The sequence below is a fragment of the Xenopus laevis genome, chromosome 5L, assembly GCF_017654675.1.
Source record: "Xenopus laevis strain J_2021 chromosome 5L, Xenopus_laevis_v10.1, whole genome shotgun sequence".
In the NCBI taxonomy this organism is placed as follows: domain Eukaryota; kingdom Metazoa; phylum Chordata; class Amphibia; order Anura; family Pipidae; genus Xenopus; species Xenopus laevis.
The window spans coordinates 117,176,093-117,190,465 of NC_054379.1; the positions used below are offsets into that span (position 1 = coordinate 117,176,093).

General features: G+C 36.9%; 1 protein-coding gene across 1 annotated transcript in view; it reads right to left on the bottom strand.

Annotated features, from left to right (window-relative positions):
* The window catches only part of naaladl2.L (N-acetylated alpha-linked acidic dipeptidase-like 2 L homeolog), a 338,033-nt gene that overhangs the window by 290,626 nt on the left and 33,034 nt on the right, over positions 1-14,373 (bottom strand). The window contains exon 2 of the mRNA XM_018263683.2: positions 8,340-8,408. Coding sequence (XP_018119172.1) covers positions 8,340-8,408 — 69 coding nt within the window. The remainder of the gene's footprint in view (positions 1-8,339; positions 8,409-14,373) is intronic.

Genomic DNA, 14,373 nt, shown 5'->3' on the forward strand with positions numbered 1-14,373 from the left:
TAACAGCAGTAAATCAACATGAGATTTAAAATATAAGCAAGAAATGAATTGAAAAAACAACAACAAAAAAGAACAACAACAATGAATTGCTTTACTCCATATAATGAGATTCATAAGTCAAAATAAATTAAAGTTGTCTAACCACAAGCCATTGGATGCACTCTTACTTACTCTTTGCTCTGTGCATCTTAAATAATAAAAACAGTAAAGATGAATATCAGTTAATTTATTGCCCGTAGTAAGCATTTACTATTTATATCAAGAAGTTCGGGGCCGAAATCCCTAAAAAAATGCTTCTAGCGTTCTTATGGCAGGGTAAATAAGGCCCATGGTCTATTAACAAAAAAATATGAGATAAACTGGAGATAAAGGAAAACTAGATTTTAATGAGATAATAATTTCTTCTAAACCTGATCTTGCTAAGAATGCTTAGGTCTAGCAATGGAACCATTAGAAACCATGGAAAAGTGGAAGGCACTGGTGTAAGCACCAGTGAGGTATCCCATTTGTTTGAATACCCTTGAGAACATGCCTTTCTTAAAAAAAGGTTCTAATATTGTCTCCTCCCTAGTAGAGTGCATGTAGTCTTCAAGACTACATTATACTTTAGCCTAGAGCACATCTTACCACTAGGAGGTTAAACATACTGTAAATCATTTCATGGGCGACCACTAAACCAATATTGTGGTGGTATACAAGGTTCTTAAATGCATGATAATGAGTTTGCTGAAAAAGTATGGTGCTAGAGTTCATATTTCTATCCTTGTTTTATAAAGCACCTGTTATTCAGTGCTTCTATGAGTTTGTTTATCAGTGCTTGCCCAGTGGAGCTTGCAGCCATGGGCCCATATAACATTCACTAGGATATATATATATATATATATATATATATATATATATATATATATATATATATATATATATATATATATATTCACTGTCCCAAGGTGCACACCGTTTCCAGAGTTGAAGACCTGGGTGCCTGCCGATGTGTAATAAATTCAAATGTAGCAGATAGCGGCACTCACAGGATTTGCGACAAGTTCCAGTTTGAAAAAATCTTTATTTGAAGCTCAACGTTTCGATCCCCCACAGGGATCTTCGTCAGGAGGGAAAACAAACAAACATTCAGGCATCACACTGACCCACAGAATTTAAACCCCCAACAGTGAAAAAATGGCGCCAAAGAACGTTGCTAGGCAACCAAGCAAGCTAGAAATCGCTTGTATGTTTAAAAACCAAAAATGCTGGGATAAGGTGAGGAGGAACATAAAGTGTAGGTAGTAGGGAAGTGAAGTGAGAATACTGAGTAAAAGCAAAGGTTTTATTAGAACACACTATCGCTGTGCCAACAAAGTCCACTATACAGTATCAGTGTATTATTGTCCAATCAGCAGCGCTATCTAAGTCAATCGGCCAATCAGCGTATATACTGGAGGTGGGCGTGCCTATAGGCATACTCAGCTACTGTATGGTCTCTGGTTTCCTGCCCACAAGGCCCTAGCAACCGAGCACAGCGTGTGAGCAGTGTTACCAGAGGGCGCAGCTCCCTGCGCCTCTGGTACTGCCTACGCGTCTTGTCTACTTGGTGACGTGTCTCCCGCAATCCTAATGTATATGCGGGTTACCATGACAACGTCTTGACGGGTTCCGTCTTAGTGTGGCGGCCACTTCGGAATAATAAAACAGGTTCAAACTGCAAAGCCTGGCTGAAACCTAAGAGGCCCATACTTCAGCTATTTCCCACATAGTATATCAGGGCTAAAAGCCTGCAAACCTTTGCTTTTACTCAGTATTCTCACTTCACTTCCCTACTACCTACACTTTATGTTCCTCCTCACCTTATCCCAGCATTTTTGGTTTTTATACATACAAGCGATTTCTAGCTTGCTTGGTTGCCTAGCAACGTTCTTTGGCGCCATTTTTTCACTGTTGGGGGTTTAAATTCTGTGGGTCAGTGTGATGCCTGAATGTTTGTTTGTTTTCCCTCCTGACGAAGATCCCTGTGGGGGATCGAAACGTTGAGCTTCAAATAAAGATTTTTTCAAACTGGAACTTGTCGCAAATCCTGTGAGTGCCGCTATCTGCTACATTTGAATTTATTACACATCGGCAGGCACCCAGGTCTTCAACTCTGGAAACGGTGTGCACCTTGGGACAGTGAATACATATGAGGTACTAACACCTCACATATGGTGGCACCCATCCTACTATTCATAAAATGGATACCGCATGAGGCGTTTTGACCGCAATTACCGACACTCGACCTTCAGAGCATCAGGATATCGAGTATTTAAGGACAAGCAAGAAAGGCGATGGAGGATCTACATACACAATTTACACTGGATATAGACACAACTAAGGAGTTCGGTTTCACCACACTAGACGCTGACCGAATCTTGTTTCCAGATACAACCTTCGAAGAGACTGTGAGTAAATCTTCTACCAATATATATCATGAACTACTAGACCTTAAACGTAAAGAAGTGGATCTACATCTGCACGGTGTCTTTTTATCCAATTATCACAGACAAAAATTGCTGCCAAGGGGTTTCAGAATAAACAACATCCCCACACTTGGTCGCAATAACCCTGACTTTTGCAGCAAATGGTGCGGCATTCTGAACCGATGCTCCCTTGATCTAATACTACTAGTGGTTGAACAAGTGGGCAAGGATCTGGTGACAGTAAGAAACGACATCGCTAAACTTGAAACAACCCACCTAGAAGCTTTAAGAACGGATAATACATGTGACTGGCTTAAGAGATTGAATGATATCATAGAAAAGCACAAACAAGACTTAAAGGAAAACTATACCCCCCAAACAATGTAGGTCTCTATTAAAAGATACTGAGTAAAACAGCTCATGTGTAAAACCCTGCTTCATGTAAATGAACCATTATCATAATAATATACTTTTTTAGTAGTATGTGCCACTGGGTAATCATAAATAGAAAATTGCCATTTTAAAAAATAAGGGCCGCCCCCTGAGATCGTAAGATTCACTGTGTACACATACAAACCACATGTAAGGTCACATGAGCCAATTAACAGACAGAGTTCTGCCTTTTGCTTCCTCACTTCTTCCTGTTACAGTTAGTGTTGTAGTATTTCTGGTCAGGTGATCTCTGAGGCAGCACAGATAGAGTCACGAAATGGTGGTTCAAGGCAAGAGATGTAAAAGGGCAATATTTATGTTAATATATATTCCAGTTTGGTAAGATTCTTTAATATGTCATTCAATTTGATATAAACTATCTGTTGCTTAAGTATTCATTTTGGGGGTATAGTTTTCCTTTAACTAACTTCAAGCAATCGAAGATAAGAAAAGTTGCTGATGATTATAAACAGAAAAGGGTCTATGGTTGGTTAATGGGCATAAAATCAGATCGCTACAATAACATCAGGCGTAAACACAAACCCAGAACTCTACTAACAATTGACAGCTCCGACCAATCGACTGACTCTGACTCTGGTCCACCCCCACAAACAGAACCAAACACTTTTTTAGGGGTAAGAACAAGGTCCCGACTGGACGGAGGAAAAGGAAGAGAAACCACACTCGAAGGGGGAGGTACAAACCGAGGAACAAAACCCCCTCGGGGGAGACGGAAGTAATCTTCAACCTCAGCCAGCATATTCTCACCCCTGGAGAATTATCTCTGCTCAATAAAGGACTATCACTCATTCCTTGTACTACACCAGAACCCATAGAAATACTTGGTGACATAAACAGGTTCCAGAGAAAATTGAAATTAAAAGAACACTTTAGAGATCGACCTAAAACAACCGTTCCAAAATTTAAAGCCACCAGCAGCTTTGACCCCCCCAACACCCCAGCAGCGATCCGTACCTTTAGTAATATAATATCTAAAGAAATGACACAGTCACTACAAGCCAATAAACCACATCACAACCTATCCCCTGATGAAAGGAAGGCCATTAAGACATTACGACAAGACGACAATCTAGTAATTCGTCCCGCGGACAAGGGAGGAGGGATTGTTCTACTCAGTTATGAATATTACAGACAGGAACTACTTGAACAATTAGCAGACGACTCTACATATAGGTCCCTACCAGGCGACCCAACCTTTGTGTTCAAAAAAGAACTTGACAATGGACTACGAATCGCTCTAGCGGCTGGATGGATAGACCAAGACACGTGCTTACATGACCTCTGATTTCCCCAGAATACCGATTATCTACACATTACCAAAAGTACATAAATCACAGTCTGCACCACCAGGACGACCCATCATCTCAGCAGTCGGCTCCCTATTTCAACCAGTTGCAACTTACATAGACTCTTTCTTACAACCATTGGTTAGCAAGATGCCTTCGTACACCCGTGATGCTACTCACGTGATACAAATCCTCCAAGAACTCAATAACTTACCAAGTGAATACCTGCTAGCAACCATGGATGTAAAGAGTTTATATACTGTTATCCCTCACAACCTGGGCATCTCAGCTTGCAGGAGAGCCCTTGAGACAAGGAAAGACAAAGATGTACCAACAGAATTCTTGACGGATCTGCTCGAACTTACACTCACTCATAATTACTTCAGATTTGAAAATACGTTTTATCTACAAACCTCGGGCACCGCAATGGGCAGTGCCCTGGCACCATCATACGCCAACCTCTTCATGTGGCAGTATGAACAAGAAAATATCATAGGGAAGGCAGACCACCATCTTATTACATACCTCCGCTACATAGATGATCTGCTGCTGATTTGGGGAAGTGATGCCCTATCGTTAAATACATTCTTCAATTACCTCAACAACTTGGACTCACCGATTCGCCTGACACTAAACTACAATGATCAGAGCATTGAATTCCTCGATCTACGCATTTTCAAAACATCAGGGGGCCTGGGCACAAGCTTATACAGAAAGCCCACAGACCGCAACACAATTCTTCACGCTGACAGTGACCACCTGCCTGCAACTATGAGGGCCATCCCATATTCTCAATTCCTAAGGACTATTCGTAATAATAGTGATCCTCAGGTGGCACAAACTCAGCTAATGGAGACCTTTGATAGATTCCTGGAACGTGGTTACCACAAAGGCTCACTTGACCAACAACTCGCAAGGGCCTTAACTCACTCTCAAGCTGACCTCTTAATTAACAAACCAAAGAAAGAACAGTCACTTAGTCATCTAGTATTCACATCAAAATATTCTCATATTTCCAGTTCTTTGAAGAAGTGTATAAAGAAGAATTGGCCAATCATCTCTATGGACACGACGCTTTCCTTACATCAGTCCCTGTGCCCCATGTTTGGACATGGCAGAAACCAGAACCTCAGAGACATTCTGGTACAGACTGACTTTACCAACAAAACTACACCTAGCACAAACTGGCTGAACGAACAGAAGAAACTTGGCTGCTATCGATGTCCAGACTGTACCACATGTCGTTCCCTGTTGGTAGGCAAAGACTTCCCCCATCCACACACGGGTAGGAGGTACAAGATTCTTCACAGATTGTCCTGTACCTCTACGTTTGTTGTATATATTGTGACATGCCCTTGTGGACTGTACTACGTGGGCAAAACCACCACACTGTTCAAAGAAAGGATTGCCAATCACAGGTCAGCGATCAGCAAAGCCCTAAGGGAGAAGACAGCTAAACAGCCCGTAGCCAGACATTTCTTAGAGAAGGGCCATGGACTCCCCACATTCCGCTGTATGGCTATCGATTTCCAACCCCCTCTATCCAGGGGTGGCAACCGAGACCTGGCTCTGCTTAGACGAGAAGCTAAATGGATTTATCGCTTGGATACGGTCACCCCGCGTGGCCTAAATGAGACTTTACCATTGGGATGTTTCACTTAGCCCTCTATTTCCTCTGTATGTAGCACCAAAGATACTATTACCATTTGTTGCCTTTATTCACTGCCTGCATCCTGGCAACGTTGTATAAAATGTTTTTTGCTACTTTTACTATTTGCTACTTTGTTAGAACCTCCACCTTCTACATCCTGCCTTGCTTGTCCCCCTTCCTTATTTTAACCCTATCTGCTGCACAGGCCATATACCACTGTATCACAAGTTTGGGTCATCCATTTGCAGGCTTTTAGCCCTGATATACTATGTGGGAAATAGCTGAAGTATGGGCCTCTTAGGTTTCAGCCAGGCTTTGCAGTTTGAACCTGTTTTATTATTCCGAAGTGGCCGGCAAACTAAGACGGAACCCGTCAAGACGTTGTCATGGTAACCCGCATATACATTAGGATTGCGGGAGACACGTCACCAAGTAGACAAGACGCGTAGGCAGTACCAGAGGCGCAGGGAGCTGCGCCCTCTGGTAACACTGCTCACACGCTGTGCTCGGTTGCTAGGGCCTTGTGGGCAGGAAACCAGAGACCATACAGTAGCTGAGTATGCCTATAGGCACGCCCACCTCCAGTATATACGCTGATTGGCCGATTGACTTAGATAGCGCTGCTGATTGGACAATAACACACTGATACTGTATAGTGGACTTTGTTGGCACAGCGATAGTGTGTTCTAATAAAACCTTTGCTTTTACTCAGTATTCTCACTTCACTTCCCTACTACCTACACTTTATGTTCCTCCTCACCTTATCCCAGCATTTTTGGTTTTTATACATACAAGCGATTTCTAGCTTGCTTGGTTGCCTAGCAGCGTTCTTTGGCGCCATTTTTTCACTGTTGGGGGTTTAAATTCTGTGGGTCAGTGTGATGCCTGAATGTTTGTTTGTTTTCCCTCCTGACGAAGATCCCTGTGGGGGATCGAAACGTTGAGCTTCAAATAAAGATTTTTTCAAACTGGAACTTGTCGCAAATCCTGTGAGTGCCGCTATCTGCTACATTTGAATATATATATATATATATATATATATATATATATATATATATATTTTAAATTAACCCTACTGTATGATTTTGGAGTTTGAGCGGAAACTGGAGTTAAGACTGGGGGTATAATGCTTGTCATGAAGTAGTCAATGCCTACCATGTATATAGGGCACAGTTGCACATTCCCCATACCTTTAGCAAAGAAACCTACACTGTAACTTTAGCTTTAGAGGCAAGAAAATTTAGATTTATCCTAACTGACAGGCATCCTTACAAGAATAAAATCACCCATAATTTGAAACTGTCAGTCCAATGTAGCCTACCTAAATGTCCCTTAGTAATACTTTTCTAAAAGCTTGAACTAAAACCAATATAAGTCAGTATAACAGTTAGCTGTTTAAAATGCAAAATACATTTAGAAGGCTTGGCATGCCAAAATATGATTTCTGGGCATCATCTTAGTCTTTCTCCTTATATATCACCTATTTTATCTTATATTTCTATATAAAAATTATTAGTTGTACAGCCTGTCAAGAGGATTTAGAATGAATAATCTGAATTTTTGTCAATAAAATACATTTTATCTACATTACAGATGTAATTATCTGACTGTTGACTTTGATTTAACATTAGCCGAAATCCACCAGATTAAGATAAATAAAATGAATGCTTAATATCCGAGAAAATTTATGGAAGTTGCAAAATCATGTAATTCTTCACAATTTGTGTCAGTATATTTTAGGTAGGAGCTTACTACATAACATGTGAAATTCTGTTTCTCATTCCTTCTTTCTTTCTCCTTTTGAGTGAAGCATATGGAAAACTGTCACTCTTAAAGAACAATCTGTTCTATTGCCTATACATTTAATTAGTAAACCTAAATATAAGAACAAACAGGCTTTATGCTTATACATAGAAATCATTATTTGAGACTCAGCTCTGTACACAAAAATATGTTAATATTAAACGCCTTCTCTGTGTTTTCAGTTTCACCATAAAATAAAGTCATGTATCCAAAGTCACAAATAATGTAAACAAATCTTTTTTTTTTTTAAATTCAAAATTTGAATAAGATTTGTGATGTTAGATTAAACTGACAAATTAATTAAATGAATTCACTCTGAGGTTCCTATACAAAGCCACAACTGCACGATCTCTAGCTAAAGATAATTGAATTAATTTGTAATTCAAAATGCAGATGATTCACTTATCTATAATCACCAGACTGGCAATGGCTTTAAAATCAAAATTCCTATGTGAACTTCCAGCAGCACTTTATTTCACAGTGAAACCTACAGCTTCTGAGAATTCAAATTGAGGAATTAATCTGGGTGCACGTTAATCACCTTCTTCATTTGGAATACTGCTGTAGTATTAATTCCTGTGATTGTTCATTCTTTGCAGCTGCCACCTGGCACTAAACAAACGTGATATTTTGTGTGCTGTGATACATTGTCCTCTCCTTTTGCTTGCAAAGGTTTAACCACATGAAAGGTTCACTTACCCTCTTCATCTTTATAATGAACTGCAATAGGTTGCATATTCTCTGCCATTGAAGAATTTCTTCTTCCCACTAAAAAGAAAATAACAAGAGTGAAAAACTGTGCTAATCCCAATGACCTCTTTTATGTGAAGGTAAATAAATACTAAAATATTTGTGTTCACAGCTAAAAAATTAAGAATGAATATTCAACCAAACATAAGGTCAGGATATGTATATTGATGAATCATATTTTTGTAAGCTTTAAAGGGGTGGTTCACCTTTAAGTTAATTCGTAGGGGGTTACTTATCAAGGTCCGAATTTATCTCAATATCGGCTGCTACAAACTCCGATCTAACCCAGGTTTTTATATATTTATTATTACATTTTCCCGAAAATTTGCTTTGCAGGAAAAGCTCAGATTTTCACAAATTTTCACTCGAAAGCTCTGAAAACATCGTGAAATAGCCCGAAACCCCCGACACAACCAAAAATCAATGGGTCTGTTCCCATTGAATTTTATGCAACCTCGACAGGTTTGAGATGCTGTGTTTTTTATATCTGGGCATTTTAGCCCTTGGGGTTTAATAAATTCTGAAAAATTAGTGATTTTTTTAAAAGTCGATTTTATAAAAAAAAATCACAAATTTTTCAGATTTCGAGGAATTTCAGGTATTCGGAGTTTCATAAATAACCCCCTTAGTATGTTATAAAATGGTTAATTCTAAACAATGTTTCAACTGGCCTTCATTTTTTCTTCTTTATAGTTTTTGAATTATTTATCTTCTTCTTCTGACTCTTTCCAGCTTTCAAATGGAGGTCACTGACCCCATCTAAAAAACAAATGCTCTGTAAGGTTACAAGTTTTTTAGTTATTGCTACTGTTATTACTCCTCTTACTATTCAGGCCCTCTCCTATTCATATTTTAGTCTCTTCTTCATATCAATGTATGGTGGCCCCAGATTGCTCAAAAACCACAAATAATAAAAAATGGAAACCAATTGCAAATTGTTTCAGAATATCACTTGATGCTAAAGGTTAATTTAAAGGTGAACAACCCATTTAAGTTATATGCATTCACCTCAACAACTCTTTTTGCATTATGGTAAAATATGTAAACAGGAGCACACAAAACTGCCATACAAGCTAAGCACTGCAACCAATTCTGTAGTAGGAAAGTAGTTTGGGGTGAATATATACTGCTTTTTTCCCATAAACTTCTACTACTCGCACTTATCCTTGCAATCTCTTTTATATGAGAAACAAAAGAGGAGTTTATAATTCAAGGCACATCATTACACAATTGAGGAACCAGTTAATGAAGACTATTAATAGACCCAATACTAATAATGTAGCTAAATTCAAGGTTATACACTGCAGTGGGAATAACATAAATGCTAGTTATACACAAAGGGGGTTATGTAATATAAACAATAAAGTTGGTTACACTTTCTGTAACTTAAAACAACCAACTACAAGTAGAATGTATGGGTCACCTGTTTAAAGGCAAACATCTACATTGCTACGAAATAAGAAATTATAACTGTTCCTCTTTATAGTCCACATGCAAGAAATCACTTTGATTATGCAATGTAGTATTGGGCCCCAGTCTTAAAAGAAGGATATTAATGAGCTGTAAAAAGTGCAAAGATGTGCAACTAAACTACTAGACTGAATAATTATGAGGAGAGATATGGAAATTGCAATCCAAGGGCTATTAACATTGGTGCTGTTTCTTCTAGAGAAAAGCTGCTTATGAGGGGACATGGTTAGTCTTACAGAAGGAGAAAATAAAACAGAATCAAAGAGCTGAAATTTTACTTGAGCAGTAATATTTCTGTTGAGTGATATTGTGGTGGCAGGTTCTTCTAATTCCTTTAAAAGCTACAGTGATGTCAACATCTATAGGTATTTTAGTTAAGCTGTGTATATATATATCGATAAAATATATGTGAGTATAGTGTATGAGTAGGTCTGTATATATACACTGTACATATAACAATGTAACTATAATTGTGATATCAATGCCTCCTGGTAGTATCAGTTAATAATATTATTAAGAAAGCCACTGAACATGCATCAGATATCCACAAAAACTCTCCCCCTAATTTGCAGAGAATTCCCATATATGATAATTTGGTAAGATTTTATATACTACACAAATATATTCATAGGAAACATATATTAGTGTGGTTACATTTTCCACTATAAGCAAAGTGAATACACAAGGCATCATGTCTGAATCTGCAATATAGATGCATGAAATGGTCTCATTTAGTAACTTGTGCTTCCTAATTTCAAGCATGAACTATCTGAACAGATGATACAGTATAAGGAAATAATGAATTTACATTTGAAGAATGTGAATGTGAGAATTATTAATATTGTGAGGGTGGGTGGGAAGAATGGCATGTTTTTCAGTAACACAAGCCAGATGGTATAGTTGATGGAGTACAAAAGAAATAATTTTTCACTGTGCTTTTCTTTTTTACGTGAGTAACTATTTCAATCTTCTCCACCAGAATAGACAAATTTATCAAGTAAGGTTTCAGAGGTAATGAATTATACATTTCAAATTAAATTCTTAGACCCTTTGACTATTGTTGCATTTTGATGAAGATGCAGTTTTAGAAAATAGGAAATCAAACATAGTGTGTCACAGTCATTTTCAGTAAAGGACGCTGTTTAAATCACCGCCTTAAAGTGCACAAGATTTGTTGCTTGAAACACATCATTTTATAATAATGGCTATAATATAAGATGCTTTGTGATCACAAAAAAAGAATATCTTTGGCATTTATATTTTAGAAAGCTGTCTATAAGATGATGTTTAAGTTAATTATCTGTAACTGTGCTGGTGTTGGGAAAGTCCTTAAGCCAGAAATGTATTTATGATGAAGAGCATGAAAATCTTAAAACTAGCACATATACTGTATTATATGATTATTGTAAGTTTCTATATAAAGGTTATATCATGGGGGGTTATTTATTAAACCTCAAATTGTTCTAGTCAGGCTTTTTGGGACAGATTTATTATACAATGGTGCTGTAAAAAGCCTGAACCAGAAAATCTGCCATCTCAGATCTGTTGAGGTCCTGTATAAGTCAGTGGAAGAGGCACCTATCCCAAATTTAAGTTATTGGGGTGTTTGTGGGTTTAGCCTGAAAATCTGATTTTTTTCTGGAGTTTTCAGGGAAAAATTTGAATCACACTCGAAATCATACAGATTTTTTTTTAATTTTTACGGATCTGATTAAATTGTGTTAATTTATTAATAAATAAGGCAAAATCGGGCATGGTAGTTTGGTTTTGGTAGTTGGCAATATTCTGTGTTTCTTGTGAGAGGCACACATGCATCTGAATCTTTTGGCACATCTGCACTGCACATGTTGATACAGGGTGCTTTGGGAACCCTGGAACTACCTGTACCACCTTGGGTTCCACATTCCCCATTAAAATATGCTCCTAAACTGGTAAAATAGAAGACAAATGGGGGAAATCACTGCTAAACAATTTAGAACTAATAGATATCAGTCGAATTCTAAATCTAGGCTGAATTTATGGAAAGACAAACAAAATAGGCAAAAATATTAATGATCAAAATCCCATCCATTGATATATTTACTCTGTTAATACATGCACCCTTTACTATAGGTGCCACTGCCTAATTTTTCAGCATAATAGAGTGCCATTACCCATTCTATAGCCTTTTGACATATGTATACTTTGGTGCCACTTCTACAGTATGTCATCTCATCTGACCACCAAAATACATTTTATTTTGTTCTAAAAATGAATATTAGAATCAAATCTCCCACACTTATAGGCAGATTTATCATGGTTATTGAAAATTTGAAGTAAAAGAATAGAATTTCAAGCTATTTTTGTGTACGTTGACTAGGTAATAGTCCAAATTTAATTGGAATTTGAAAAAAATTCTAAAATTTGAATAACGAAATGTATCATGTACTGTCTCTTTAAAAATTTGACGTCTACCATTCGCCATCTAAAACCTGCCAAATTACTGTTTTAGCTTATGGGGGACCTCCCGAATATGATCTTACTTCAAATCGTATGATCGAATACAGCCTATTCATCTGCAAATAAAAAATTTCACATTTTCAAATTTCAAAGTTATGGGAGTTCAAAAAAACTCCCATTACTTTGAAATTCGCCAAACTGTGGTAAAGTGGACAGGAGACAAATTGGAATAGAATTGGTGGACATGGGGAGTTAAAAGCCTTGCATCTATAAAATAAATAGTTTGTTTTGGTTTTAAGAAAAAAAGAGACCCCTAATTTCATGAATCAGCTTGGTTTGTAGAAACTAGAGGCATTAGGCAGCTTTTAGTGTAAAATGCACTATAATGTCACAGGCAGATGTATTTGCTATTTACCATCTCTGTTAATGAGTTTAGTTACAGATTCTTTTAAATCTCCTTTAAAGAAAGAATAATAAATGAAGTTACAATACAAAAAATAGAATAAGTGCTTGAGAAAAGATTACTTTGGACTAGAATAGGAAGAGAATAATTTATAATACACATGACAATGACATGCTTATGGCATTCTCATGTATAATATTGAACAGCACACTCAAAATTAGCACTAAAAAACAAAATGTGAACTATAACTAAAGGACACATTTTCAAAGGGTCATTATGGATTGACTGAGTGATGCCAACTGATTCATAATATTGAACAGATATTAAACATTTTAATTGAACAAATTGATGGCTGGAAATTCTGCAGGGTTTAATTTAAAAAAATGATTTTGAATCTACACAAGCAGCATTATAAATGAATCTATTTTAATTGTACTTTTGCTTTTAGGGTAAAATTCACCATTCTGTAAATCCAAAGAAATGAAATATAAAAATAATGTTTACCTAGTTAGCAGTTACATTTTTTTAAGGCACATGGTTTGATATGTCAGATACAAAAAACATATCTCAAAAACTCTAAGTTAAAAAGTTCATCTTTATTTAACATAAAATTAAAAGAGTAGGCATAAAGATCAATCTGTGTTTCGCCTTATGCGTTTCATACCCACTGGTACTTATTCATAGGCATTAACAATATTTAGTTTAACCACAGTATTTAAACCAAAAAGATCCAGGAATTCAATTGTTTATTCCCTATAGTCACTTGTAAAACTTAGATTTAATTTATTCTGATTTAACTCCTGAACAAAGGCTGAAAAACTCACTTCATCTCCCTGCCAAATGTATGGTTTGGTTTGACATGATTTGGTTTGACATGGGTTGATATGACCAAACTAATGTTATGCTCCGTGCTTTTTTAGGGGGAGGATATCTATGTGTAATTACATCTTTACAACAGATATTCCACAAAGCACTATAAAAACGAAGACGAAAGAAAAAAAGCATTTCTATTATTGCTAAACATTGTTTCCTGCTAACATAACAATAAGAAGCTGTGCATTTGTCCCTGAAAGCATTTTTGTGAATGCAAAAATACTCCAGCAGAAATGCTTCTATCTTTTACTTTGATCATCTTTTAAGTAAAGAATTTCAGTCTGATTTGAAAGCCAATATTCAAATTGGCCCTATGTATTGGGATGAATAAAACATAGAGAACCTAACAGTGTCTGTATTCCATTTCAGCTGAAGTTTCTAATCTAGCATAGAGAGGTCTCACATTCATGGGGTTCAATTCAAAGAAACAAGCGCTTTTCTGTTTTATAGTATTCATACTTACTGCAACAGAAAAAGAATGGCATTGTATAAGGGATGATGAGTTGCAAATAATAGTCACTAAGTGCAGAACTATTATTAAATAGTGAATGATACATTTAAAGGGTACTTTTTTGCCAAAAATGTACATTGGTATCAGATGGCATTTTTAACTTTAATTAATAATACAAATAAATCAAATAAAAATAAACAACTAAATACAAAGGGATTTATTTGTCAAATAGTGAAACTAGAGTTCCCTACAGTTTACAAGCAGCCAACAACCACTCATTATTCACTTGTATAGGATTTTTTTTTATCTGAGAGTTCACCTGTCATGGGAGGTACCGTGAAAAAACT